Raw genomic sequence first — 26,762 nt, forward strand, 5'->3', positions numbered from 1 at the left:
TGGAGGCAGCTTCCCCTCTGCTCAGTGCCGGTGAGGCTGCCCCAGGAGTGCTGGGTCCGGTCTGGGCTCCCTGGTACGAGAGAGACGTGAGCAGACTGGAGAGAGCCCAGGCCAGGACCGGAGCATCTCCCGTGAGGAAGGGCTGCGGCAGCTGGGACTGCTCAGCCTGGAGCAGAGGAGGCTCAGGGGGTTGGAATCCGTGGCTGTAAGTACCCGGGGGAGGTGCCGAGAGGCCGGAGGTGGCTCTGCCAGCACTGCCCAGTGCCGTGGGCGCAGACTGGGCCCCGGGAGGGTCCCTCTGAACCCGGGGACACGCTCCTTAGTGTCAGGGTGACACGGGCACCAGCTGCCCGGGGAGGGGACGGGCTCTCCGACCCTGGAGACTCTGGTCGTGGTCCTGGGCAGCGGCTCCGGGTGGCCGGGCCGGAGCGGGGGGCTGCGCGGGGGGACCCCGGCGGGGCCCGGCCTCCACCGGTCAGCGGGTGTCGGGAAGGGCCCGGTGACCTCGCCGGAGCCGGGCGGGCGGCCCACGGGGGCCGGTGCGAGGCGCCGCCGCACCCGCGGAGCCGCTGCCCGCGGCGCGGGGATCGCGCGGGGCGGGGCCGCAGGGGGCCGCCGGGAGTCGCGTGCTGCCGCGGCCCGTCCCGGCAGCCCCCGCGGCCCGGCCCGGCCCGTGGCGGCGCGGGGAGATGGCGGCGGCGGGCGCGGAGGAGCGGCGCGGCGCGTGGGGCGCGGCGGGCCCCGAGCGCGGCCCCGGCCCGCTGGGCTCCCTCCTGAGCCGGCTGCCGCTGGCGCCGGCCCCGCGGCGGCGGACCGCCAGCCAGTGCCAGCCGGAGCCGCCGCTGCTTCGCACCAGCAAGCGGACCATCTACACGGCCGGGCGGCCGCCCTGGTACAGCGAGACCGGGGCGCCCGTGGACGAGGCCTTCGTCATCGGTGAGCGGCGGGCCAGGGCGCGGCCGAGCCGGGGAGGGAATGGAGCCGGGGCCGGGCCGGGGAGGGGATGGAGCCGGGGCCGGGCCGGGGAGGGGATGGAGCCGGGGCCGGGCCGGGGAGGGGATGGAGCCGGGGCCGGGCCGGGGAGGGGATGGAGCCGGGGCCGGGCCGGGAAGGGGATGGAGCCGGGGCCGGCCGGGAAGGGGATGGAGCCGGGGCCGGGCCGGGGAGGGGATGGAGCGGGGGCCGGGCCGGGGAAGGGATGGAGCCGGGGCCGGGGCTCGGGCTGGGGAAGGGATGGAGCCGGGGCTGCCGTGGTGCCACCACCCGCCTGCCCGCAGGCCTGTGCGGCGGCAGCGCCTCGGGCAAGACGACGGTGGCGACACGGATCATAGAAGCGCTGGACGTGCCCTGGGTCGTGCTGCTCTCCATGGACTCCTTCTACAAGGTGAGGGCCGGGGCCGGCGCGGTGCTGAGCAGCGACCGGCCGGTGGCGCGGGGTGGGCTGGTGCGGTGCTGAGCGGGGACGGTGCCCGCAGGTGCTGGACGAGGGGCAGCAGGCGCTGGCGGCCCGCAGCGACTACAACTTTGACCACCCCGATGCCTTCGACTTCGAGCTGCTCATCAGCGTCCTCCGTAAGCTCAAGAAGGGCAAGAGTGTGAAGGTGCCCGTCTACGACTTCACCACGCACAGCCGCCGTCGCGAGTGGGTAGGTGTTACAGGGCAGCCGGGACAGACCCCGGGAGGGCTGGATGCTTCAGGGAGAGCCCCTGGGAAGCGGGGGACACCTATGGGGCAGGAGCAGGGTGTGTGGGGGCTGTGGGGCCAGAGAGGCGCAGGGGGCCAGCAGGTGCGGGAGAGTCACTTGGGAGGGGATCGGGGTGTGGGGACAGGGAGGGAGCACAAAGATGGACGTGGAAACAGGGGCCAGTGCAGAGTCTGGGGAGAGACTGCAGTGCAGAGCATGGAGGAGGAGTGCGGGAAGGATGGAGGCTGCGGGAAGGCGTTAGGCAGAGGTGTGGGATTCTGGAGCAAGACTCTGGGTTCTGAGTGAAGGCAGGGCTGGGGTATTGAGTGCAGGAGTGAGAGTATGCGCCATTGAGGGTTGGGTGGTGTAGGACGGTTATGGTGAGTCCCACCCACAGGTGGTGAGAGCCCAGCGTGGGTCAGGGGCTGAGGTGCTGACTGTGCCGAGTGTGGGTGTTCCTGCAGTGTGTGTGAGTGGGCAGGATGAGTTTGGCTCTTATCTGCCCACAGAAAACGGTGTACGGGGCCAACGTCATCGTGTTTGAAGGGATACTGGCTTTTGCGAACAAGGAGTTGCTGAAGGTATCGCTGCCTGATGTGGCTGGTGGCCCATCTCGGTGCGTGGTGGGGCAGGCGGTGTGCGGCGGTGTGCTGCGGGTGGGACGGGTGCTGTCGTGGCCCAGCCCTTGGTGCCGCTGGGGCAGGGTGGTGGCTGGGGCCTACGGAGGGAGAGGTCACCCACCACTTGCTGGCAGAGCACCTCCATGTCAGAGGCTTCAGGGGAGGCAGCGCTGGATGCCGTTGCTGGGGGGGGGTCAGACCTGGCTGGGCTGTGGGCAAGGGGATCGAGGCAGGTCTGATGGGGGGCTGCATAGGGGGTGCTCACCCCTCCCAGTTTTCCAGCTCCTGGACATGAAAGTGTTTGTGGACACGGACTCTGACATCCGGCTGGTGCGGCGGCTGCAACGCGACATCATGGAACGTGGGCGCGACATCGTGGGTGTCATCAAGCAATACAACAAGTTTGTGAAGCCAGCCTTCGAGCAGTACATCGAACCCACTGTGCAGGTCGCCGACATCGTGGTGCCCAGGGGTGAGGCTGCGCTGTGTTTGCCGGACCTGACCGAGCATCGGGAGACGGTGTTCTGGGATGGGGTTGGGTCAGCGTGTGTCTGACCCGGCTTCCCCACTCTCCTGTCAGGTGGGGAGAACTTTGTGGCCCTGGACCTCATTGTGCAGCATGTGCACAGCCAGCTGGAGAAGGTGAGGTGTGGGCTGGTGGATTGCTGCTAGTGTGGGCGAGGAGGAGGAGGATTCTGCATGTGAGAGGGAGGATGTGGCTGCTCACAGCCCTGTGCTCCTGGAGCACACAGAGGGTCTCAGTGTCGCCTCTCTCTTTACAAAAGGTCTTAGCACAGCTCTTGGGGCAGACAGAGCTGCGACATGGAGGCTGGGGAAATGGAGACGGGTCTGGGCACAGCGCCCACCCCAGCAGTGACGCCTGGCAGCTGCGGTTTGCCCTGGCCTCATTTCCCTGCCGTCCCCCTTGATTGCCAGTCAGCTTTTCTGATCTCGGCGGTTCCTACCTCACTCGCCCCTGGCTGCGCCCCGGCTGCACACCCTTGCCTCCCGGCTGTGCCAGTGGTGGTTTTCCTGCTCTTGGTTTAGCCCCAGGAGAAGGGGTGGGAGGTGGGTGGGGGCTGCCCGGTGCCTGTGCCTGGCCGGAGCAGTGACTGGGTATCCTTTCTTTCCGCTTTTGCCACGCTGGATGACTCTGCTCTCCCACCCAGCGCGAGATCACTGTCAGGTACGTGGGGACCCTGCCAGCCGCAGAGGGGCCGGTTCCTGGGCTGGGGTGGAGGGCTGCTGGCACCTGCTCTTCTCCGAGTCCTGCGTCTTCTCTGTCCCTGCTGACAAAAGCTTTGCAGAGATACCCAAGCGTAGCTGCTCTTCTTTGACTGCCCTGTGTTGCAGCTTCTTTGGGGTTGTCTCGCTGTGGCTGCAGGCTCCTGTGTAGCCCATCCCACAGCAGCTATGCTCGGTTGTGTGACTGGCTCCCTGCGCTGCTCCTGTCATTTTCCAGAGTGTGGTTCCTGCCCTGAATGTTGGATTGTCCCTTCTGTGGGAGAAGCACCCTGGACAGTCCCTGTTCTCTGGGACACAGTGTAGGCAGCCTCAGTGGGACAGTCCTCGTACCCGTGACCCGGGCAGCCCTGTCCCAAGGTGCCTAGGAAGGTCTTACCCATGCAGAGCTGCTGCTCCCACCCCCCAGGTGCTGGCAGAGGCTTGTATGCGGAGACTGCCGTTCTACGGGGTGGCACTGCTTTGAAATCTTGTATCTGGTACCACATGGGCTTTTCTAGGGATGAGGGCAGGAAGGCCAAGCGCTCTCTGGCATCCAGCCTGTGCGACGGGTTCTCCAAGAGGAGCCTCCCTTCAGTTGGGGGCTGTATCCCACTCCGAGGGGATCCGGCACGATGGCTCTGTGTGTGTGTGCTGTGCAGCTCTGATCACTGCTTCCTTGTTGCAGGGCAGCTCTGGCCTCTGCCCACCAAGGGCAGCCCCTGCCAAAGACGCTGAGCGTCCTGGAGAACACGCCGCAGGTGCGAGGCATGCACACCATCATCAGGTGGGTCCCTGCCTCCCTCGGGATTTCTTCCGCGTCCCTCAAAGAAGGGCTGTTCTGTAGGATCACGCTACAAAACCTGGTGTGTTTTCCCTCCTCTGCCTTTCGGGCTTCGGACGTGGGTGTTTTCTTGGAGCAGAACTGCTGAACGGAGCTGGCTCCAGCCTACAGACGCTTTTTTGTTGACAAGGCCTTGGCACATCTGCCCTGGGGTGACTTTTGAGCCATGGGCAGGCTTTTCTTACCAAGAGAGGAGACGGGTTAGCTCTTTCCTAGCTGGAGCACAGGCCTGGCAGCTGGGGGCTTGGGGTGGGGTGCCCTTGCTGCCCCTCTCCTGAGGCACTTGGATTTAGAGCCGGCTTACAGAAGGGACCCAGGCTGCCGCTTCCGTGACTTTGCTGCTCGCTTGGTCTTTGTGTTCACCACCGATGCTCCTTTTTTCCAGGTGACGGTAGCGTTAGTGTAGGGTCAAGAGCCGAATCCCGTGGGGCCACTGAGACGTTCCTTATTCCTGCGGTTGCAGAAGCTTGCAGCGTTTCTATCGCTGGGCTGTAAAACACAAAGGGGATGCTGAGGTCAGCAGGGCTCTTGTCCTGCCCTGCTGGCGCTGTGGCTGGCTGCCAGCACCCGCGTGTTGAGACGGAGACTGGAGAATGTAACCTCATGACCGCATGCAGGCTGAGCATCTCCTTGTAGGAAGCAAGGTGTTCCTTCTTAGGCTGCTCTGGTGACTCCTCCCTGTCGAAGTGCAGGCTCCAAAGGCAGTTCACAGAAGTAAAAATCTGGGTGATGTGCCTCGCCAGGCGACGCAGCACCACAGGTGCACCGGGCAGAGACCTGTGCCAGTGTCCAAAGCCCACGTACCTCACTCCTGGGCTGCAGACTTCTAGTAGTTCTGAGTTCAGGTCCAGCGAAGGGAACTTTGGAGCAGGTCTGACTGTGTCCCTCTGGCATCTTCTTGCTCCAGTGCTCTGGTGGTGGCTTCTTCATGGCCGGAGCTGATTTCTCGAACTCATCCGCTATCTGTGCACTCAGCGGTAGACGGAGGTGGAAGGGAGATCCTGGGGGAACAGCAGCTCTAGAGGCTGAATGTGGTTTCCTTGCAAAGGAACAGTTTTCCCTCACCCGAGGTCATGTAGGGAGAGAAGAACGCAAGTCTTTGTGCGGCAGCGTACCCCGTCTCCAGCCTTCCTGTTCCCAGGCTCTGGCACAGACCTCTTACCTATGGCTCCTCCTGTTCTTTCGGGAGAGCCAACAGCACAACGCCAGGGTGTGCTGCTCCCAGACGAACGTGAGCCTGGGCTTAGCCCTTAGCAGTGCCAAGGGGCAGGTCTGACCAGCCCTGGTCCAGAAGGCATAGCACCGCAGGCACTGAATCCGCTCTCATCTGTAGCTGTACTTCCCATCTTCCTCCTTGAAGCCTGCGTCCTTTCACCTTGCTGGGAACGGTCCCTTGTGCCTCCGCCTTTATGCCACAAGCGTCTAATAACCTTAATCTGCTTAGACTTAGGAGTTTGTTCAGCTGTCCTGGGGAGGGAGGGGATCAGACCCGTGCGGGCTGCGGCTGGAGTCCAGCAGCGTTGCTGGTCTCAAGTTACCGTAGTGGCGCTGCGCTGCCGGAGCTGGCCGGTGCAAGCAGCAGGGCTGCGGGAAGGCGGACTTTGCCTCTTCCAGATGGTAAATGAAAAATACCACATTTATGAGGGGCGTTGGCCTGTCAGCCACCCCCTCGAATCCTGCCGCAGCCCAAGAAAGCAGGGAAAGCCGAGGCAGTGCTGTTACTAAGATCCCTCTCTAGGCTGAGGAGCCCTTCTGGTAAAGAGTGCCTTTATTCGGCGGCAGCGAGGCAGCTTGTGTTTCCGTACTTGTAGGTGATACTTGGCAGCGCTCGTTTGCTTCTGCGTGACTTCAGCATGGTGTGGAATTGTTCATGGTCCTCGTGCATGACCCTCTAGGCTTCCCTCTACTCCGGAGGTGCTACTCCCCCCCTGCGACGTTCTTCTGGGCTCCCTAGAGGGGTCCAGGCTGGCAGGGGGTCAAGTGCATGCCTTTTGCCAAGCTTCCCGCACCTCAGTGCGTGGAGTTACTGTGTCTTGGCAAATCTGACCTCTCGTCTTTGTTCCGGCTGCCGCGGTGTTGTCAGCCCCTTTCCACAGCGGCAGCCCTCATGGAGTGCCAGTGCTCCCACCAGTAGTGTCTTTTGGAGCGCCTTGGCATGCCAAACCTGCTGTCCGCGGATGCACCGGAGAGCTGTGAATGAAGATTTCCCTTCAGCCTCCCTTTTTCCGTCCTGCCTTTCCCAGTGTGGCTCCCTTGGAGACAGCCTGTTGGTCTTGGCTTGCCAGGCTGCTGCCGGCCAACATAGTTCCCCTGTTGTTCAACACTGGAGGCTCCTCTGTGCTCCAGCCTGCTGTCTCCGAGGGCCCTCCTGGAAGATGACGTTGTGGCAGCAGATGAGCAGCTCACTGAGTATAGTCATGGCAAATTTAGGCTTGGCATCTCGGGGACAAGTGGTTTCCAGAGCGATTTTCTGTTATTGTGGAGAGGTGGAAACTGAAAAATAGTCCTGCACTACAGTGGCTGAATGATTTTATTCATGATCAAGCTGAGGATGGACGGTGTAATAAGGGTATGAGTCACATCTTCCAACTTAGGAGATGCTTCAGTATTGGGTCCAGATCACCAGAGTCAGTGGGAGTGTTTGGTGCCACGCGTCAGGACTCTGCGGCACCTGGACAGTCCTTTCTGCCCCCCCAACAGCCCTGAAGCATCTCGGGCTCTCTCTGCTGCAGGAGAATGGCATTTTCTTTCTGCATCCGAGTATCCACATGTTTGTGGGAAGGCTCTGGGACATCCCCTACAGCACAGCCTGTGCTCTGGCCTGGGCCTTTGGACTTTGTGCTCTGGGAGGACACGTTGCCCTGCGCTGGAGCTGCCCTTGAGACGTGTGTGTCTCTTGGAGCTTCAGTGAGGGGCAAAGAAACCTTTTCCTTGTGTGCCAGGAAGTTGCCAGCGCCAGAGAAGGTGGTTCAAACATGAAAACTGTCCATATACAATTTTCCCAGGGGACTGAACACAATGGCTGGCTTCCAGCTACGGACGCTCCTGTTCCTGGGCTAAGCCAACACCGCATTCAGGCTCCCTGCTGGACGCTTGCTGGTCCCCATCAGGCCACCCAGTGCTCTCCTGCTGAGAGTGCCAGGGAGGATGGAGGTCCTCGGGAGCCGCTGGCTGCAGCGCTGCTATGCCCAGTGGTGGGCTCCTGGCTCGCAGTTTGACTTCCCCTGTGCTGAGGGGGTGGGCAGTGCCTGGAGTGGCGTGTGCCCTCGGGCTTTACCTGGGCAATGGCAGGAGAGTCCAAGCCCACACTGTGGTGCAGTGGGGTGTGCAGTGTCCCCTTTGGGACCGCTCTGCCAGCTGAAGAGAGGAACGCGCTTGACACGGAGGCATTGGCAGGAGCGATCCCGCTCTCACCACCGCGGGGGGGTCCTCTGCTGCTGCCAGGGGATGTCAGGGCTGCCCTCCCTCGCAGCACCCCCCTTTCCTCTTGCATCGTCAGCGGGTGCTTGTCCCCTGGGTGAGAAGTCGCTTGGATGCCTTCACCCCTGCATGAAAAAGGAGGCACGCTGGGGCCTTCAGGTCGCAGGGGCCAAGGGTGCTCCTCCATCCCTGGGGTGCCTTTTGGGTGCTGCGGAGGAACCTGCCTCTGCAGCAGCACCGACAGGCCTGTCCCCCCTCAGGTCAGGGGCTGGCCGGGGTGGCCGACTGCCCGGCCGGCACCGATGGCAGGTGCGGGGCTTGTCACAGGTGGCAGCTGGGAGAGATGCTCGTGGAGGCAGGGCTGCTGCAGGCTTGTGCACCTGGAGCTCAGGCCGTGCTTCTTGAGCTGCCATGGGCGAGCGTGTGGGTGAAGCCCACCTGTGGGGAGTGTGCGTTCCGACAGCCCGCGCTGGAGAGCATGTAGGCAGAGCGCCTGTTTCTTCCAGACCACAGTTGATTTTCTGGCTTCTTTGGGAGTCTCCCGTTGTCCCCGGGCTTGTTGGAAGTGTCCATGTCAGTTGGATTTTCTGGTCACTGCGGATGTCTCAGTTGTGAGATACTCAGGTCTGGCTGCAAAAATATCTTGGGATAGTAGCGACTGTTTATCCTTCTCCTGAGCACTGTTGGGTGGGCTGTCTGTCATCGTGGGGTGATGCGAGAAGTGGCAGATGATGTCCTAAAATACAGAGTAAAAATATTCTATATCCTTCTGCCTCTTCTGGACTGTTGCCAGTTCCACCTCTTCCATCTGGTAACTGGCAAATGTCTGTAGGGTTCTTTTGTTCCTTAGGTTCTCCAGAAAATACCAGGGGTGTTTGCAGGCTGTGGTGCTTTAGACACTGGTTTCAGATGAGAAAACAGACTTCACCCACGTCTTGTTAAGCCCAGTCCTTCGGTGTCATCCGCCTCCGAGTTGTCCTTCAGCCAGGGAGCCAGAAGTTTGTTCTTGATGTTTCTCCAGTAAAATGGCACTTAAATTTTACAACCTGCTGCTTATTCTTTTGCCAAAGCAGCTGTAGACTGCGAGGGGTATAGCGAGACATGGGCGGATTCTTTATGGTCACGTTTTACACTAGCAAATCTCAGAATCTCCTTTTCCTGCCGAGTGACTTCTTGCTCTAGGTACTTTGCCTTCAGGCACTTGACCCTGACGGTGCTGGTGGAGGAGCTGTTCCGCTGTCCTGGAAATGGCCCTCAGAGTGACGTGGGGCTGGGATGGTCCTGCCCAGAGGGAAGTGCTGTGCCTGCCTGTGTGACTGTGCTTCCAGCGCCGTGTGTCACAGGCAGCGCCAGGTTTCGTGCCGCAGTTCCTTGTGTGTGAGGAACGAGTTAGACTGTAACACGCGTGTGCTGATGGCCAAAATGCTCCCGTGGAAGAGCCGGCCTCTCCCCTCTGCCCCGGGCTCGGCTTGTTGGCCAGCGTATGGATGGCTTTACTCCTGGGGGGGAGAAGAGAAGGTTTCCTGTGAATTACAAGCACATCGTGGTTTTATTCTGTTTTCTATTTATCTTATTTCTTGCTGCCCTCAGCACTTCAGTGTCATGATGAGGTCATGCCAGGGATTTCAAAATCTGTCCGATTCCTGGCAGTAGTTTATCTCTAACATGGTAAATAAACGGAGAGGAGTTGAGAATATGTCAGACATTTTCCCGTTACTGGTGCTGGGTAACCCAGCTGCTCTTGGCCATGGTGCAGTCTGGTCTCTTCCACCCTGAGGTGCTCCTGGAGCGGCTGTCCTGCTATGCCGTCGTCCGTCCTGGGTGTGCTGCCCTGACAGGGCCCATGCGAAACACTCGCTGCTTGCTCCTGCCTCGCTGTTGCCCTAAGGACCGCTGGTGCTGCCTGACGTTCTGCTGCTCCCACCCGCCGTTCTGCTCCTGGCTCTTTCCACATGGCCATCAGTTACATGCTAAATCTCCAGCTCTGCAAACACCCCAGCAGAGATTGAGCAGCAGTCAGAGGTGGTGCTCGGAGCGAGTGATGCTGCGCCTCCACGCTCGCTTCTCATCTCTGTTGAGGGTCAGGGTGTACCTCTGCACCTGGCTGCTCATGTTATGCTCGGTCTTCAGCAAGCCCTGAAATATTAATGAGCAGCGACTGTGTCTCATCCCTGAGAGCTTCCAGGTACCCATGGACGGCGCTCTGGCTGTGCTGGCTGCAGAGCGGAGCAGGGACTCTGCTCTCATCTCACGTGGGTGTCCTCCCTCAACAGGAACAAGGATACGACCAGGGATGAATTCATCTTCTACTCCAAGCGCCTGATGAGACTCTTGATTGAACATGCCCTCTCCTTCCTGCCACTGAAGGTGAGCGATGGCTCCTCGGGTGCGGCTGTGGCCACGTCTCTCCCTCCTGAGCCCTTGGGCCACGCAGGCACCCGGCTTCATGCACACTCTCTTCTCCCCTTTCTGCAGTCGGTCACTGTGGAGACGCCCCAGGGGACAACGTATGAAGGAAAGCGGTTCCACAGGCAGAGGGTGAGACGTTGTCCCAAACCCTTTCTCCCCACAAGCGTGCAGCTGCCCCGTCTCGAGTCGGCAGAGACTGGGAAAACCTGGTAGCTCCTGGGGTCCGTCTCTGTGCTTGGCAGGGCTTGTTCCCCTCTCCCGTGGTGCCAGAGCTGCAGGAGCTCAGCAGAGCGGCTGTTTCCCCTGCGCAGCGCCGGACACACGCATTCTTGTCCCTTCCCCAGATCACAGGCGTGTCCATCCTGCGAGCCGGGGAGACGATGGAGCAGGCGCTGACCGCGGTGTGCAAGGACATCCGCCTGGGCAAGATCCTCATCCAGACCAACCACGACACGGGGGAGCCCGAGGTGAGTGGCGCCCACCACCCTGGCGCAGAGCCACCCAGCACCGCGGGGTGGGTGACCGCCTCTCCTTTGCTCCGCAGCTCCACTACCTGCGCCTTCCCAAGGAGATCAGCGAGGACTATGTCATCCTCATGGACAGCACTGTGTCCACGGGAGCTGCGGCCATGATGGCAGTGCGTGTGCTGCTGGTGAGGGGCCGGGGGTGGTGGGGTGGTGGGGGGTGTGGCCTTCCTGGCAGCGGCTGGGCTCTCATGGCTCCATGTGCCACAGGATCATGACGTGCAGGAGGACAGGATCTTCCTGCTGTCACTGCTGATGGCAGAGATGGGGGTGCACTCCGTGGCCTACGCCTTTCCCCACGTCCACATCATCACCACTGCTGTGGACAAGAGGATCAACGAGGAGTTCCACATCATCCCGGGCATCGGTGAGGGCGGACAAGGGGAGGCTGTGTGTCACAGCCCTTGGCCCTGCTGAGGGAGCCCGGAGCAGGGAATGCCATGGGGCCAGGGCTGCCACTGTCTCACTCTGTCGCCTTGTCCTTCAGGTAACTTTGGGGACAGATACTTCGGCACTGACGGCCCCTCTGCCTGGTGCGAGAGCGATGGCATGGACTGCTGAGCTGGCTGGCCACCGGGCCACCAGCGGGGCTGGCCATGGGGCCAGCCCCCCACCTCTGCCCCCAGGAGGGGCTCCAAGCTGCCAGCCTGTGCCCACCCGCCTGCAGTACGGCCCGCCAGCACCCGGCTCTCCTGCCCTGCAGGATGAGCCCCTTGCCACCAGTCTCTTCCTCCACCCTGCAGCAGCAGCCTCTCGTGGGGCTGATCCTCCCTTCCAAGGAGGGAGGGACAGTGGCTCCTCCGGCCCATGGGGAGATGGAGTCTTCCTTCCCCTTCCCCCCCCCCCCCCCCCCCCCCCCCGAGACCTGCCTTTGTACCCCAGGCCAGCTATGCCTGGGGGAGGGAGCGGTGGGCTCCCTGCAGCCTGTGCCTGGGGGGGCGGTCACCCTTTTCCCGGGGGAGAAGGAGGAGGGAATCCTGACCCCTCGAGGCTTCCTCCAGGCCCTGTCTGGGTGCGGGGCAGGCTCCCTTGCTGGAATCTGTATTTATTTCTATTTATTTTGAGCCGCTGCCCAGCTGGCTCTCCAGCAGGGCCGGCCAGCTACTTGAAAAATATCAGGGATGGGGGATCTCCTCCAGGAACGACCTCGTCCCCACCGATCTGACACTCCATCCCTCCCTGCCCGCTGGCCGGTGGTGCCAGCAGAGCAGGGGCTGCCTTCGGCCTCGTGCCGGTGCCAGAGTTTGATACTCACGCGCCTTCCCGCTGCCGTCTCGGCCCCGGGGCTGTCCGGCTCCGCGGGGGCCGTCCCCGGGGCCCAGCCCCGCCCCGCAGCCACCGCCGTGCCCGGTGTCCCGGGGGCCGCCGTACCGTGCCCAGCCCCGGTCGCCGCCGCCCGCGTTGCTCAGGTTCTTCTTCGAAAGGGCGGCAGCGGGAAGGGCTCCGGCGCGGGGTCGGGGCCGGGGGCCCGGGGCTCGGCCCCCGCCCCGGCTTCGCTGATGGAGAGGCCCTGCTGTCCCCCAGCCCCGGGGCGCTGCCCCCTCCCCGCTGCCCCGTCCGCCTTCGTTTTGTACCCCAATAAAGGAGCAGCGCGACCCCCGGGCTCTGCTTCCCACCTCCCGCCTGCGCGGGGGTGTCGCTGTGTGCCGGGGGCGGCGGGGGCGGTGTCACCGTGCGGGGGTGTCGGTGTGGCGGTGCCGGGCTGTACCGGGAGCGGCACCGCGGGGGCGGCGCCTGCGCAGAGCGGCGGCGGGCGCGGGCGGAAGCGGCGGCGGGCGCGGGGCCGGGGCGGTTGGTGTCGCTGTCCCTGTCCCTGTGTCCCCCGCCGGACCGCGGGCGCCATGGAGGAGCCCGGGCGGCAGCAGCGGAAGCTGTCCCGCGTCGGGGAGAGCCTCTACCGCGTCCTAGGCCTGCAGAAGGGCAGCTCCCCCGAGGAGATTAAGAAGGCGTACCGGTACGGCGGGGCACGGCCCGGCCCGGGAGCGAGGCGGTGGGGCCGGGGGGAGCGGCCCGGGGCCGGGGCAGTGCGGGGACCGGCCGGGCGGGGGGGACCGTCCCGGGGCCGAGGCGGTGCCAGGACCGGCCGGGGGGGGGTGAGGCTGGGGGAGTGGCCCCGGGGGGCCCGTGCTGGCGGTGAGGGCCGGGGGGGGCCCGTCCCGGCGGGGCCGCGCGTGCGGGGGCCGCCCCGGGCCCGTCTCACCGCCGCGCCCCGCAGGAAGTTGGCGCTCAAGTACCACCCGGACAAGAACCCCGATGACCCGGCGGCGGCCGAGCGCTTCAAGGAGATCAACAGCGCCCACGCCACGCTGAGCGACGCGGACAAGCGCCGGCTCTACGACCAGTACGGCTCCCTGGGGCTCTACGTAGCCGAGCAGTTCGGGGATGATGCCGTCAAACACTACTTCCTCATGTCCAAGTGGTGGTTCCAGGTGAGCCCGGCCCAGCCCAGCCGCAGCGCGGGGCATCGCCGGGGCTGCCGCCGCGGGGGCTCGGCGGGCCTCGGGTGATCTCACGGGGGCTGCCATCCCCTCTTCTGCAGGCCCTGGCCCTGTGCTGCGGCGTGCTCACCTGCTGCTGCTGCTGCTGTTGCTGCTTCTTCTGCTGCGGGACGTGCTGCCCGCCGAAGGAGGACGAGTCCTACAAGTATGTCGACCCCAAGGACCTGGAGGCACAGATGCGTGCGGAGGATGGCGGTGAGTCGGGCTGTCTGCGTCTGTCTTGAGCCCCAGTGGCTGAGACCACCTGGCTTTCTCTTGTGTGGGGCTCTGGAGGTCTTCCCCCATCTCAACGAAGCTGGCAAAGGGTCTGGAGCACGAGTCTCATGAGGAGCGACTGAGGAAACTGGGGTTGTTCCGCCTGGAGAGAAGAAGGCTCAGGGGAGACCTTCTCGCTCTCTACAACTACCTGAAAGGAGGTTATAGCGAGGTGGGGGTCAGTCTCTTCTCTTGAGTAACAAGTGATAGGACACGAGGAAGTGGCCTCAAGTTGTGCCAGGAGAGGTTTAGACTGGATATGAGGAAAAATTTCTTCACCAAAAGGGTTGTCAGGCATTGGAACAGGCTGTCTAGGGAAGTGGTGGAGTCACCATCCCTGGAGCTATTTAAAAGATGTGTATATGTGGTGCTGAAGGACATGTTTTAGTGGTGGACTTGGCTGTGTTAGGTTAACGGTTGGACTCATAATCTCCAAGGTCTCTTTCAACCTAAACAATTCTGTGATTCCATCTTACATGGGGGTTGGAGCTTGAGGATCAGGTCAGCCTTAGCTGCATCTCTTGCTTGACTGCCAGCCTGTGATTCTGTCCAGAACTTCCTGTCTGGACCGGGGCTGGTGCCAGCAGTGGAGGGAACCGCCACACAGGCCATGGGGGGATGCCTTCTCCTTCCCCGTTTTCCCCTGGGCAAGGGCTCCCTGAAGCCCCTGCACAGGTCTGTGGCTGAGAGACACTCGGGCCCATGCCCTGCTGGGGAAGGGGCATGGGGAAAGCAGCCGTGCTCTAGGCTGGCTTCATTTCCTGGGCACTGGCCATCTTGGTGTCTACAGGGATTGCCACTGATCACTTTTGTGGGTTTCTGTGGGGCGGGGGTCACTGCTTCATGGCTGTGCGCTGGCTACAGGTTTGGGAGCTTTTGTGAGGGTGTTGAGAGGTCCCAGATGCCTGCTCTCTGTCGCAACGGGATGGGGCTCAGCTGATGATCTGCAGCTCTTCTTTTCCAGATCCGCAGATACCTGTTGTGGCGCAGCCCCCGCCTGCCAGCGCCGACCCCTCGCCGGCTGCCAGCACCACGACTGATGCCTGAGGCTGGCCTCAGTCCCACCGGCTCCCCCAGGGCTCCAGGCAGGGATCTTCCTTTGGGACTGTCACTTTCCGGGACCCTGGTCACGCCACCCGGGGTGGCTCTCCAGCCTCAGGGTGGCTAGAATCTCAGGTTAATTTGGCCAGCATCAATGCAGAGGCTCTCCGGCCCCTGCTCGAGCTCCAGGGCAATGCCCCTGTCTCCCAGCACTGGCAGCAGAGGTGGCCCGGCGCCCGCCCCGCTGCACCCCATCCCCAGTGCCTCGCCTGCTGCTGTGGCCCTGTCTGGCCCTGGGTGCCGGCCGCTGGCCCAAGCAGCCACGAGCGGAGACCTCTCTGTGCCGGGTTCCGGAGCTTACGAGCAGTGGCCGAGCGTGTCTGAGACCGTTAGCACTGTAACCTCTGGGGCTGGGCTGAGCCCACTACATGCCCTCATGGGGACCCTCCTGAGGGCTGCTGGGTGCCAAATGCTGCTCGTGGGGTTGGGGTGCCACCTTCTGTACCCCTTTTCCTCTCTGCCCTGCCACGGCCCCGGGGCACTGGCTGCACCCTGTGGTCGCCGCTGCTGGCAGGCTCCCTGCAGGGCTGGGCCCCACACAGGCACTTTCCTTGGGTTTGTATAGATTTTATGGGCACCATTAAAGACTGACAGGAGGGGAGCACGTTTCTGTGTGGTCTCTGTCTCGTCGGGACTGCCTGAACTTTCCGCAGTGCGATCGTTCGTTGCTCTGTGCGGGGGGCTGTGGCTGTGGGTCCTGTGGGGATGGTGGGCTGAGCCGGGTGCGGCGTAGGTGGGTCATGTCCCAAGTGTTGCGTTCTCGCAGGGCTAATCGTCACCCCTGTCTCTTCTCACGCTCCTGGGACAGCTCCATGCCCCCCAGCCGATGCCAGCTCCCCCGAGGCTGCACCTTCCTGCTCCGCACTGCCGGGCGCACAGGGCCGCAGCAGCCTGGCCAGGCACCCAGGTCCCACCGGGGCGCCGGTGGGGACTGTCCCGGTTCCTACCGCCACTGACGAGCTGTGCGGCCCCATCCCTGTCTCCCTGCGGCCCCGCGGGAGCTGGCTGCCCTGGGCAGGAGCAGCGGTGCTGCGGTGGAGTGGCTTGGGCTGGCCCCGCTCTGGGGGCAGCTCTGGGCCCTGGGGCTCTTTCCGCCGCGTGTGCCGCTGACGGCCCGGAGCCCGGAGCCCGGAGCCCGGCTCCCTGCCCGGCCCGGCTGGCCGGCTCCTGCCCTGCTCTCTCGGGAGCTGCGTCCCTGCTGAGCGGGGCGAGGGGCCAGCGGGGACAGAGCGAGCCCTTGGCCCTTCGCTCCCGCTCCCGAAGGCAGCAGCCTCCGCCCGCGGCCGCACGGGCTTTGTCTCACCCCCTAAATATAGCCGGAGTGTCCGGGCGAGCGGCGGGACGGGGGTGTTCCTGGCACCGGCCCTCCCGGGCGCCCTTCCACGCTACTGTTCGGACGGGGTCCGTGGAGCCTGGGGCAGCCCGGCCTCGCTGCCTGCGGGGGGAGCGCGCACCTCCCGGGCCCTGCTCCCTGCCCGGTGTGCGCACCCCGCGCCAGCCTGCCCCGGGCACCCGGCGCCGGGCGGGACCGGCCCCAGCCCCTCGTCCTGCCGAGGGCTCAGGGCTGGGTTGGGGTGGGTCGGGCACGGCGGGGAGGTCTGTCCGGGGCGAGAGGGTGTGCGGCACGGGATCCGCTGCCCCGGCTGCCTCCCCGAGGCCGCCCGGGCTGCCGGTGCCTGTGGGCCCGCCGATCCCGGTAGGTCAGCCGGTCCCCGGGGTCAGCCGGGCCGGGGCACGGGGCCGGGCGCGCCGGTGGGGCCCCGCCGCGGCGCCGTGACTCAGTGTCACCCGACGCCGCCGACAGCTGCGGCGGCCCCGGCGGGGCGGGGGCGGCTAAAATTAGCGCCGCGCTCAGCGGGCCTGGGGCCGGGGCAGAGCGGGCACCGGGCGGCCGGGGCCGGAGTGGGGCCGTGGTAGGCAGAGCCGGGCCGGACCGGGACCGCGGCGATGAACTTCGCGGTGGGGCTGAAGCCGCTGCTGGCGGAGGCGCGGAGCATGGAGAGCCTGGAGAAGCAGCTCATCTGCCCCATCTGCCTGGAGATGTTCACCAAGCCCGTAGTCATCCTGCCCTGCCAGCACAACCTCTGCCGCAAATGCGCCAACGACGTCTTCCAGGTGCGCCCGGACCGGACTCCAGCGGGCGGGGGGACTGGGACCGGGCCTGGCCCCGGGACGAGCCGCCGGGACCCTCGGCCGGGCCGCACTGGGGGCCGCTACCGGCCCGGAGGGGACGGCCCGGTCGCGTCGGTGCGCGGGGAGCTGGGGCCGTGCCCGTGCCCGCGCAGGGGATGGGGGGCACACGGCCCGGGGTGGGGGGGCCGGGCTTCGCAGGGTTTCGCTCTCGGCGGCAGAGCCCGGGAGGGGGCTGCCGGAGGCTGCGGGGGGTGCCACGGCCGTGACCCGCCGTCCCCCAGGCCTCCAACCCGCTGTGGCAGTCGCGGGGCTCCAGCGCGGTGCCGTCGGGCGGCCGGTTCCGGTGCCCATCGTGCCGCCACGAGGTGGTGCTGGACCGGCACGGGGTGTACGGGCTGCAGCGGAACCTGCTGGTGGAGAACATCATCGACATCTACAAGCAGGAGTCGGCCAGGTGCGGGCAGCCCACGGGGGCACTGGGGGCCCCACGGGGGAGCGAGCCCCGTGGGCGAAAGGGAGCCCACGCGGGGAGGGCTGCGGGCACAGGGCTGGGGGGGTGACAGAGCCCACGTGGGGTCGGGGGTGTCCCGGGGATCGGAGGTGTCCCTGGGGGCCGGGGCCCACCGGTGGGCAGCGGTGCCCGGCCCCCTGCCCGCAGGCCCCTGCACGCCAAGGCCGAGCAGCACCTCATGTGTGAGGAGCACGAGGACGAGCGGATCAACATCTACTGCCTGCGCTGCGAGGCGCCCACCTGCTCCCTCTGCAAGGTCTTTGGGGCGCACAAGGACTGTGAGGTCGCACCACTGCCCGCCGTCTACCAACGCCAGAAGGTGGGTAACAAGTGGTGGGGACCTGGGGGCTGCCTGCCCAGCCAGCCTTCACACCTGTCCCATTCCATCCCAGAGTGAGCTCAGCGACGGCATTGCCATGCTGGTGGCGGGGAACGACCGCATCCAGGCCATCATCACCCAGATGGAGGAGATCTGCCACACTATCGAGGTGGGGCCATGGGGGTGTCCCTGGGTACTGCGCACAGCCCTGGGGCCATGCCCACGGTGGGGACACTGTGAGACCAGGACAGCCCTCAAGCCTGGCGCTCCTGCAGGAGAACAGCCGGCGGCAGAAGCAGCACCTGGGGCTGCGTTTTGACTCGCTGTACAGCATCCTGGAGGAGCGGAAGAAGGAGCTGCTGCAGAGCATCGCGCGGGAGCAGGAGACGAAGGTGCAGCGCGTGCGGGGCCTCATCCGCCAGTACGGCGACCACCTGGAGGCCTCCTCCAAGCTGGTGGAGTCAGCCATCCAGGCCATGGAGGAGCCCCAGATGGCTGTGTACCTGCAGGTCTGTGTGGGCAGGGGCTGCGGAGGTGCAGGGGGCCAGAACGCTCTGAGGGGGCTGGGGCTGCCCCCAGGCTGTGCTGGGAAACTGGGGGCCCAGGTCGCTCCAGGGGGTCTGGGGCTGCCCTAGGACTGGGGGAGGAATGTGCCGTGGTCACTCCAAAGGGTCTGCGGGTGCCCCTGGAGTGGGGTGGGGTCGGGCTGTGGCAGGGGTCATCTAGTTCCCGGGGTCTCAGGTCTCATTGCTCTGGGGAGACATTGACACCCCCCCCACTTTCCTCCACAGCACTCCAAGGAGCTCCTGAAAAAGTGAGTCGGGCTGGGGGCACTGGGAGCAGGGGCAAAGTGAGGGACACAGGGCTGGGGGCACTGGGGGCGGGGGTGGAGCAAGGGGCATGGCAGTGGCTGGGCCATGGTTGGGGCATGGGGGCTCTGTGGGTGCTGGACCGTGGCAGCTCCCAGGGGTCTGCCTGCCCTGCAGGATCACGGATATGTCCAAGGTGTCAATGAGCAGCCGCCCGGAGCCCGGCTACGAGAACATGGACCACTTCTCCATCAATGTGGACTATGTGGCAGAGATGCTGAGGACAATTGAGTTCCAGACAGGTGCTGGGGCTGGGACAGATGCTGCTGTGCATGTGCAGAGTCCCCCACCACCTCATGCCGTGCCTGGAACGCACCCCCTCGTGCACAGGAATGGGGAGATGTGGCCCCTCGGCCGCTGCCCAGGGATCCTGCAGGGTCGGACCTGCACCATGACCCCTCTGGCTCGTGGGCTGCTGCATCATGTACCCCCCGGGGTGTCCCCAGGCTGCCTGTGCCCTGGGGAGGGAGGGCCCTGACTGACCTGTCCCCCTGTCCTGCAGAGCCACTAGGCGAGGATGAGCCAGACGGACCTGGGGACGGCAGCGAGGCCGCAGCAGAGGAGGACCGGCTGGACAGCCTGGAGGTGCCTGAAGCCACGGACGGTGAGTCTCCATGGTGCTGTGCCATGCTGTGCCATGCCTGGCTGCTGTGCTTGGCCCCAGGGCTGTGGGGGTGGTTGGGGGCAGTGGGGTGGCTGGGGCTGCAGCGGCAATGGAGGGAGGAATGTGCTGTGGCCAGTGCCGTGTCTGTGTGGCTGTGCTGTGGCCTGTGTGTGGCTGCACAGGTTCTGTGGCGTTCCGGGGTGTCCCTCTCTCCAGCTTGTCCCCCATTTTCCCCCTGCAGATGTGGGGCTGAGGCAGAAGCCGGTGAGCTCCCCCCATGGTGAGACCCTCGCTGGGGCTGAGGCGGGGAGGGATGAGCCAGACCATGGGGTGCCGTGGGGCAGAGGAGGCACCTCCTGGGACAGATGGGTGTGGAGATGGGGATGCAGAGGGGGAGAGGTCATACCTCAGGGCCCCCCAGGCCCCCTCCCTGTCTCCCCACCTACAGGGGCCAGGGTGGGCGTGCCGGGATCCCCGTTGCATGATGCTGAGGGCAGTTTCCTGCACAGGTCAGCACTGAGCCGGCGCCATGGGCAGCATCGGCACCGTCTGGCTCATCGCTGTCCCAGAGCTCCAGCCCTGCCGCTGCAATCCCCCAAATGCTGGCGCTGCCCCTCTCTGACATTAAAGCGTGTGTGAGAATGTTGTCTCTGGTGCAGTGTGTGTGCCATCCCCCCAGCTCTGTGCCCGCCATCCCAGCGGTGCCTCTGGAACCCCATCCAAGGAGCTGTGTCCCCAGGGAGCCCCGGTGCAGCCCAGGGCAGGACCGCAGCCAGGAGCTTCACACCTCAGTCCCCCGGGATTGGGGCTCTGCCCCCCCCCCGCAGCCCCTACCTGGGGGCGAGGATCAGTGTCTGGCCCCCCAGCCCCCCCGCTGGGCCGGATGCCATCTCGGCAGCACTGTCCCTGGGCGCACCGAGCAAACAGTGCTGGGATGAGCTGGCTGAGTACACAGCCGGGAGCGCCGCCACCAGCGCCGCGTCGGGGCCCGTGCCCCCCACCCCGCTGGCCAGGCCCCCTGGGAGGACCGCTGCGTCACCCACCTTGTCCCACGCCACCGTGGCGTCACGGCTGATGCAGCGGATGATGCATATGGCATGGGGCTCCTGGTGGGGCTGAGGCTGGGGCTAGCCAGGTCCCCTGCGTCTGGGGCACTGCGGGGGTGTCCTGTGCTGCCACCTCCCCTACCCAGCAGACTGGGCATCCCACAGCAAGCTGGCCAGGGGCTGGGGTGCAGGAATCCACACGATGGGCCAGGACAGACCCACAGGAGCCAGGGAAGCGAAACACTGGCATGTGGCAGGTCCTGGTGATCCTGGGGGCAGAAGCTGAGCCCCAGTGGGGTGTCTGCGAGGCCAGGGAGACCCCTGTGCCCAGGCTGTGCCAGCTGGACCCTTCCCCTGCTGCCGGCTGCCTCCTGGCCCAGTCTGGGTCCCCAGGAGCAGATGGGCAGGGACACCCAGTTGGGCAGGGGACACAGTGGGGACAGGATCCAGGCTTGTGCAGCCAGGGGAGAGGAGACCCCTCAGCTGCCTCCTGGAGTGGGGAAGCTGGAGCCAGAACCCCCCCAGGGCACAAGGACAGCACAGGAGCTGGCAACAGAAGCTAGAGCAGAGGAAATTCCCATTGGATACCAGGAAAAACTCCTCCCAAGAGCACGACAAGTCTTCAAGAGGGGCTGGGGAGGCCGGCACAGCTCCAGCTGTTCCCAGCATGGACCCTGCTTGGGGCGGGCGGGGGGGGGAATGGGGGACGGGGCGGGGGGGTGTGTGAGCCGGGGCAGTGTCTCAGCTGAGCTCACCGTGGGATACAGCACAACACAGCCCCGCACAGCTCCCTCCTCTTGGCCGGTGCTGAGCTCGCCCCAGCTGTAGATGTAGGCTCTGCCTGCCCACGGCAGGACTTAGCCTTTGTCCTTCCAAGGTCCCGCTGGCCCTCTCCTCCGTCCTGCTGGCGGCAGCTCTGCCCTCGAGCAGTGTGACAGGTCCCCTCCACATTTGATGCTATCTATGAACCTGAGAGTGCCACCCGGCTGCCTGGCCAGTCAGGTGACCCCGGTTCAGTGCCTTGTGGCACTCACCGGCTGCCAGCCCCCAGCAGCTCCCTGGGTCACCCGCCCGCCAGACCCCATGTTCTGGCATGGGCACGTGCGCTCAGCCCTGGCCAGCGCTGGGCTAAGGGACATCTCTGCTGTCCTGCATCGCTGAGCCATCGCTCACAGCAGAGACAGTCGACTGGGGCAAGGATCAACCCCACAGCCCCAACCTGGCTGTGCCCAGTCACCGTCTGCTCCCTCATGTGCCAGAAATGCACCCTGGGAAGGCTCACGTGGCCCCCAGGGAGCCTGGGGGCAGCCTCTCCGTCCCTCCATCAGCCATTCGGGGATGTGACATTTGCCTTTCTCCCCCCCTCAGGGATGTCTCCCTGTCCCCATCATCCTCCAGATGCAACAGCAAGGGGCTCACAAGGGCCTCGGCAGCCCATGAGCACCCTTGGGTGCTGCCCTTCAGAGGCTGGGGTGTCTCAGGAGAGCCCCAGCTTGGTTTGCCTTCATTTCAGGCAGTATTCCTCCTTGAGTCCGATTCTCCAGGTCCTCGTCACCTGCCTCTGCGCTCCCCAACCCCAGCCTGTCCCTTGGACAACCGCTGACCACCCGGGGTGGGGTGGATGCTCTCCTTGACCTTGCATGTCCCTGCTCTGGCTGCTCTCTGGCTGCCTGGCACCTCCCTGTGCACCCAGGCAAGGTTTGAAAATTCCTCCTTTGTTGTCTATCCCTCCATGTGTTCATGCCCCATCCCCACCCCCATGCTGGACCCCCACTGTGGGGATCCCAGTGTCTCCAGGCCATCCCCTGGTAAATCTGTGTCTCTCTCAGGTCCCAGTGGACGTCTGTGCTGTGCATCTCTGCAGGCACTGACCCGGGAGCCTGCATGTGCTGAGAGTTACTGCCCAGCTCTGGTGGCCCCATCTGCAGGAGAATCTGTTGAGGGACATGAAGGGCAACAGCAACAACAAAAAAAAACAACAAAAAAACCCCACCTCTCTGGTGGACACTGAGCTGGAGAGGAGGCAGCAATGTGACGTCCCAGCAGTGGGGGCCAACAGCAGCCTGGGCTGTGGGGGACGAGCCCTCTGCTCCATGCAGCATCAGGGGAAGTCGTGTCTGCAGAGCCCTGGCCAGGTTGGAGCTCCTCAGTGCGAGGAGGATGTAACCTCTGGAGTCCAGAAAAGGGCCACAGGGATGCTGAAGGGACTTGAGCATCTGCCACGTGAGGAGGGTCGGGGACTGCTCAGTCTGGAGCAGAGAAGTCTCAGGGGGATTGACTCCAAGTGTACACATGCCTGATGGGAGGGAATGAACAGGGAGGCAGGTCCAGTGACAGGACCAGAGGCAATGAGCACAAAGTGAAATGTGGGAGATTCCACCAAGACTTATTTCCAAAGTGTTTTGTTTTTCTTCCTCAAACTCTCCCCCTTTTTTTTTTTTAACAGTGAGGCTGATCAAACAGGTTGCCTGGAACAGGCTGCCCAGAGAGGTTGTGGCCCCTCCAGCCATGAAGCTACCCATGGAGTGAGTCCCTGAGGGGCGAAAAGCCTCTGGAGCTCCCCTGGTCCCAGCTCCTGCTCAGCCAGGGTCAGCTGGAGTGGGTTGTTCAGGTCCATGTCCAGTTGGTTTTGAAGATCTTCAAGGAGGGAGATACTCTGGGGAAACTGTTCCAGTGCCATCTTTCTTGACAGTTCCAGGTTCCTCACGTTCAGATGGAATTTCCTCTTTCAAAGCCCAGATGAACACGGCCTTGAGCAACCAGCTCCAGCTGCCCCTGCCCTGAGCAGAGGGTTGGAGCGGGAAATCTCCCAAGGCCTCTTCCCCACCTCAGCTATCCTGGCACCCTGTGACCACTCTTGAGCTCATTCCACAAACCCTTCCAGCTTGCCTCAGCTCCTTCATCCTTTGGCACTGCCTCCTGCCAGACCCCACCTACCAGTGCTGCGCCCTGCTGCCTGCACTGTGGGTGCTGCCCCAACACTGCCACTGTCACATCCCCAAACACCTCCAGAACCCCCTTCGCTGCTCCAGTCCTTTAGCAGGTGTCAGGGAGGGTCAAGCCTCCTGGAGGACCAGGGCCACCCATGAGGAGGCTGAACCTCCCACAGCTGTCTCAGGAAGGCTTCATCCATGCCCCCCTCCCCAAATTGGGATTCTGAAACATGCTTCACTTCAGTATCCCCCTTCCTGTCCTCTGCTCCGGTCCTGACCTGTCAGCGCTCAACAGCACCGTGTGTCCCACAGAGGAGTCTCCCCCCCCGCAGTGCTCCTGCATGGGGTGGCCGTGCCCCTCCTGAAGCTCCTGTATCCGACCCCCCAGCCGTCCCACCCTGTTGCAATGCTCTGACAGCAGATCCGGGGTGTTGCCACATGCAGAGCTCGACTCACCTCCTCGGCTGCCCGCATTTGGGTGCAGCACCCCTTTGCCCTGCTCGCTGGTGGCAAGGCACCCGCTGGTCCCATCGCTCTGTGCCCTTCGCCTCCCACCGCGCCCACAGCTGCCTCCCCTCAGGGGCGGCGAGCTCCTTCCCCCACGGTACGTGTTCCCCCACCCCCGACCCAAGGACACACGCAGCCCCGTCCCCAGTCCTGGTGCTGCCCGCCCACGACCCCGTCCCAGCTCTGCTCAGCCCGTTCCCCGGTCCCGGTGAGCCCGTCCCTCCCGGTCCCGCGCAGCCCCGGCCGCCCTCCCCGGCCCGCACTCGCTCACGGCTCGAGTTTCCACGTTTTATTACAAAACCGGCGCGGGGCTGGGACGGGGCCGGTACCGCGCCCGCCTGCCCCAGCGCCGAGGATGAGGCGGGTGCCTCAGGCGCAGTCTGGTGCCGGCGCCGGTGTTTGCCGGTGCAGCGCCGAGCGGCCCGCGGCGTGGGGGCTGAGGCGGTGGCCGGACCCCGGAGCGGCCCCGGGGGTCGCGGGACGGCGCTCAGCGCCCGACGGCGTCGAGGATGAGGCGGTTGCTGTCGGCGCGGGCGCGCTGGCTCTGGGCGCGGGCGAGCAGCAGGAGGTGCCGCAGGAGGTGGAAGGTGAGGTCGATGGAGAGCGGCGGCTCGTCCCGCCGCACCCGCCACGGCTCCGGGTCGGCGGCGCCAGCGGCGGCCAGAGCGGGCGGTCCCGCGACTCGGCCCCGGCCGCGGCCGCCGGGACGGAGCCGTCGGGGCGCGCGGGGCGGGCGGCGGCGGGCGGCGGGCGGGCGAGCAGCAGCAGGAGGGTGAGCAGCGCCCGCCGCATCCTCGGCTCCGTCCGCACCTGCGGGGCCGGGGGCTCAGTGCAACGGGGAGAGACCGGGGCGCCGGGGCGGCTCCAGGGACCGGGGGACCCGAGGGGAATCGCGCACCCGGCGGCAAGAGGGGAACCGGCAGCGCGGGCCCCAGCCCACCGTGGGGATGTCCCGGGCGCGGTGCCACCTCCCCGGCCGCCCGCACCGTCCCTTAGGCGGACCCTGCCCGCGGCGCTGCCCTCGTCCCGTCCGCCGCCCCGTACCCATGCGCCGCCCCGTACCCTTGCACCGTCCCGTACCCGGTGCGCTGTCCCCTGCCGATGCGCTGGCCTGGAGCGGAGCTCGATCCGTCCCGCGGGAGCTGAGCCGGCGGCGCGGCCGGTGGTTATATAGGTCCGGGAGCTCGGGCTGACGTCAGCGCCGGGCACGCACCGACCGGCGGGGGGGCGGGGGCGGGAGGGGCACCGGGACGGCGGCGGGGTGCGGGATACCCGGCAGCGGGAGTGAGCGCCGGGACGGCGGGGAAGTGGGGCTGCGGGACGGCGGGGCAGCGGGGCAGGCCCTGGTATTCCCGGTCTCGGGGGCCGCGACGCCCGTTCTGTCCCGGCGTCCACCCGGAGGGGTGCGGCGGGGCCGGTGCCAGCAGGTGGCCTGAGCCGGCAGTCGCCGGGAGTGCCGTCTCCCGGTCCCCCGAGTGCCCCCGGCACCCCCGGCTCGCCCCGTTCCACCTCCCGGCGCTGCCCCCGCCCCTCCCGGCCCCGTTCACCGAGCGCCGCCCGGGCCCGGGCCCGGTGCCAGCGGCGCCGCTGTCCGCGGTGCTGAAGGGCCGGGACGCACCAGGAGGGCTCGGGCCGGGGCACCTCGACACGGACGGGCCGGCTGCCCCCGCGGCGGGCAGGCCCTCGGTGCCGGCCCCAGCCCCGTGTGCCGGTGAGCTGCGCCGGGCCGACGGAGCGGGCTGACCCGCGGCTCCTCCGTGTGGGACCCTCCGGGCGGGCCGGGCCCAGCGGCCGCGTCCAGCAGCGACGTCCTGGGCAGGCACCGGCAGTAGCAGCGGGGCTGCTCGGGCGGGGGGAAACCCCGGCCACCAGCCCCTTCTGGCACAGGACGTGCACGGGTGGTCACGCACAACCGGCTGTGGCGGGGCCTGGCGGCACCGTGCCCGGGGCAGGGATGGCAATGCCGAGGTCAAACCGCCGCTCGCACCAGGGCCGGGCGCTGCGGACAGCCCTGAGCGGCAGCGAGGCACCAGCAGCCAAATTCCGTGACTCATGGAGCGAAGGCACCGAAGCCGACAGCGCTGTGCTGCATGCACGATGTTCCAGCCCAGGCCACCGGCCACCGCTGCCAGAAGGTGAGGTAGCTGCTGGTGCACCACACTGCTGCCTGCAGACCCCCCCTCCCGGCAGCGCTGCGGCCCTGCCCGCAGAACCCTCCCAGTAACGGTTTCCCTGCCTGTACCTGGGGGTGGAGGGAAACCCAGGAGCTGACACCCAGTGCCGACAATGGCACAGGTGCCAAGACGAGCCCGGGGTGGGCTCTTTCCATGGTGCTGGCCTTGGGCAGAGCCTGGGGACAGGTTCAGCTGGACCCTCGCAGTGTGTCCCACACGGGCTGCACAGGGCTGGTGGGGCGCAGCTCTGCCCACAGCAAGGCAGCACACGGTGCCATGCACCCGTGACACGGATCTGGTGTGAAGGCTGGCACCCGGCACCACCTCCCCTCAGCTCTGGGGCAGAGCCCTCGGCAGGGGCTGGGCTCACCCCACCGCAGCCCTGGCAGCCCCCACACCGCAGGGCCGGTTGCTCCCACGGACAAGTGCTCAGCTTGTGCCACGCTCACAGTTCACTTGCTGCTGACACACCAGGACTTTCCGCACCCTCAGATGGAGCTGCAAGAGGCTCCTGTTGTCCACAGCCTCTGACCAACAGCACCAGCCCTGTGGGCTGGGGATAGCCTGGGCCGAGCCCCGCAGCCTGCACGGTGCCCGAGGCCAGGCTGGGCCCAGCCTCCTGAAGCCCCGGTGCCATCTGCGCAGAGCCACGTTGCATGGCCCCGTCCCGCAGCCCAGAGCTGCTCCGCGGTGCTGTCGGGTGGCTGCAGCTGCAGCCCCTTCCCATTCATAGGGTGCTGAGGCCCAGTCAGCTGGGCAGGCTCTGGGGCTCCATCCCTGGTGGGGTGCACTGGGGTCCTGCACAGGTTTCGGCTCCCTCATGCTTTGGGTTGTACCCATCTGCCTGGAACTGCACCCACACCTGGGGCCAGAGCACAGGCTGGCAGGGATGCCAGCTCTGTGCGGGGTGGAAGGAGGAAGGACAGTGCATCCTCCTCAGCAACTGCCACAACAGCGGCTGGTTGTCAGCACCCAGCGCGGTGCTGGCAGCGCACAGGGACGGCTCCGTCCGGCTGCTCGGGGCTGCAGCAGTGCAGCTGAGGGGGCCGGGGCTCAGATCCTGGGCCAGATTAACCAGCGTGGTCCATC

General features: G+C 65.6%; 3 protein-coding genes across 3 annotated transcripts; all 3 read left to right on the plus strand.

Moving 5' to 3' along the window:
• Positions 1-689: 689 nt before the first annotated feature.
• LOC104374211 (uridine-cytidine kinase-like 1) lies at positions 690-11,284 on the plus strand. The gene is made up of 14 exons (XM_086631469.1): positions 690-936; positions 1,278-1,384; positions 1,476-1,646; positions 2,195-2,266; positions 2,588-2,777; positions 2,886-2,947; positions 3,475-3,491; positions 4,215-4,313; positions 10,064-10,157; positions 10,266-10,328; positions 10,544-10,666; positions 10,744-10,851; positions 10,934-11,090; positions 11,211-11,284. Exons 1-14 carry the CDS (start codon positions 690-692, stop codon positions 11,282-11,284), a joined length of 1,584 nt encoding a protein of 527 aa, XP_086487595.1.
• A 1,280-nt stretch (positions 11,285-12,564) lies between these two features.
• DNAJC5G (DnaJ heat shock protein family (Hsp40) member C5 gamma) lies at positions 12,565-14,523 on the plus strand. The gene is made up of 4 exons (XM_086624918.1): positions 12,565-12,677; positions 12,939-13,152; positions 13,263-13,416; positions 14,441-14,523. Exons 1-4 carry the CDS (start codon positions 12,565-12,567, stop codon positions 14,521-14,523), a joined length of 564 nt encoding a protein of 187 aa, XP_086481044.1.
• A 1,824-nt stretch (positions 14,524-16,347) lies between these two features.
• TRIM54 (tripartite motif containing 54) lies at positions 16,348-20,132 on the plus strand. Its single transcript, XM_086625894.1, has 11 exons — positions 16,348-16,692; positions 16,992-17,164; positions 17,369-17,540; positions 17,614-17,709; positions 17,816-18,049; positions 18,332-18,354; positions 18,527-18,651; positions 18,912-19,013; positions 19,255-19,293; positions 19,462-19,522; positions 19,841-20,132. Exons 1-11 carry the CDS (start codon positions 16,525-16,527, stop codon positions 20,130-20,132), a joined length of 1,485 nt encoding a protein of 494 aa, XP_086482020.1. The 5' UTR covers positions 16,348-16,524.
• Positions 20,133-26,762: the final 6,630 nt, after the last annotated feature.

The sequence above is a fragment of the Tauraco erythrolophus genome, chromosome 2 (genome assembly GCF_009769465.1).
Source record: "Tauraco erythrolophus isolate bTauEry1 chromosome 2, bTauEry1.pri, whole genome shotgun sequence".
In the NCBI taxonomy this organism is placed as follows: domain Eukaryota; kingdom Metazoa; phylum Chordata; class Aves; order Musophagiformes; family Musophagidae; genus Tauraco; species Tauraco erythrolophus.

Bases quoted from the DNA above. Each gene is read 5' to 3' on its own strand.
- LOC104374211 (XM_086631469.1), top strand. From the start codon at position 690: ATGGCGGCGGCGGGCGCGGAGGAGCGGCGCGGCGCGTGGGGCGCGGCG. The intron at 2,778-2,885 runs GTGAGGCTGCGC...CTCTCCTGTCAG, and splicing joins CGACATCGTGGTGCCCAGGG to GTGGGGAGAACTTTGTGGCC. The intron at 10,329-10,543 runs GTGAGACGTTGT...TCCCTTCCCCAG, and splicing joins AGCGGTTCCACAGGCAGAGG to ATCACAGGCGTGTCCATCCT.
- DNAJC5G (XM_086624918.1), top strand. From the start codon at position 12,565: ATGGAGGAGCCCGGGCGGCAGCAGCGGAAGCTGTCCCGCGTCGGGGAG. The intron at 12,678-12,938 runs GTACGGCGGGGC...CGCGCCCCGCAG, and splicing joins GAGATTAAGAAGGCGTACCG to GAAGTTGGCGCTCAAGTACC. The intron at 13,417-14,440 runs GTGAGTCGGGCT...CTTCTTTTCCAG, and splicing joins GATGCGTGCGGAGGATGGCG to ATCCGCAGATACCTGTTGTG.
- TRIM54 (XM_086625894.1), top strand. From the start codon at position 16,525: ATGAACTTCGCGGTGGGGCTGAAGCCGCTGCTGGCGGAGGCGCGGAGC. The intron at 18,355-18,526 runs GTGAGTCGGGCT...CCTGCCCTGCAG, and splicing joins TCCAAGGAGCTCCTGAAAAA to GATCACGGATATGTCCAAGG. The intron at 19,523-19,840 runs GTCAGCACTGAG...CCCCCCCCGCAG, and splicing joins GAGGGCAGTTTCCTGCACAG to CCCCTACCTGGGGGCGAGGA.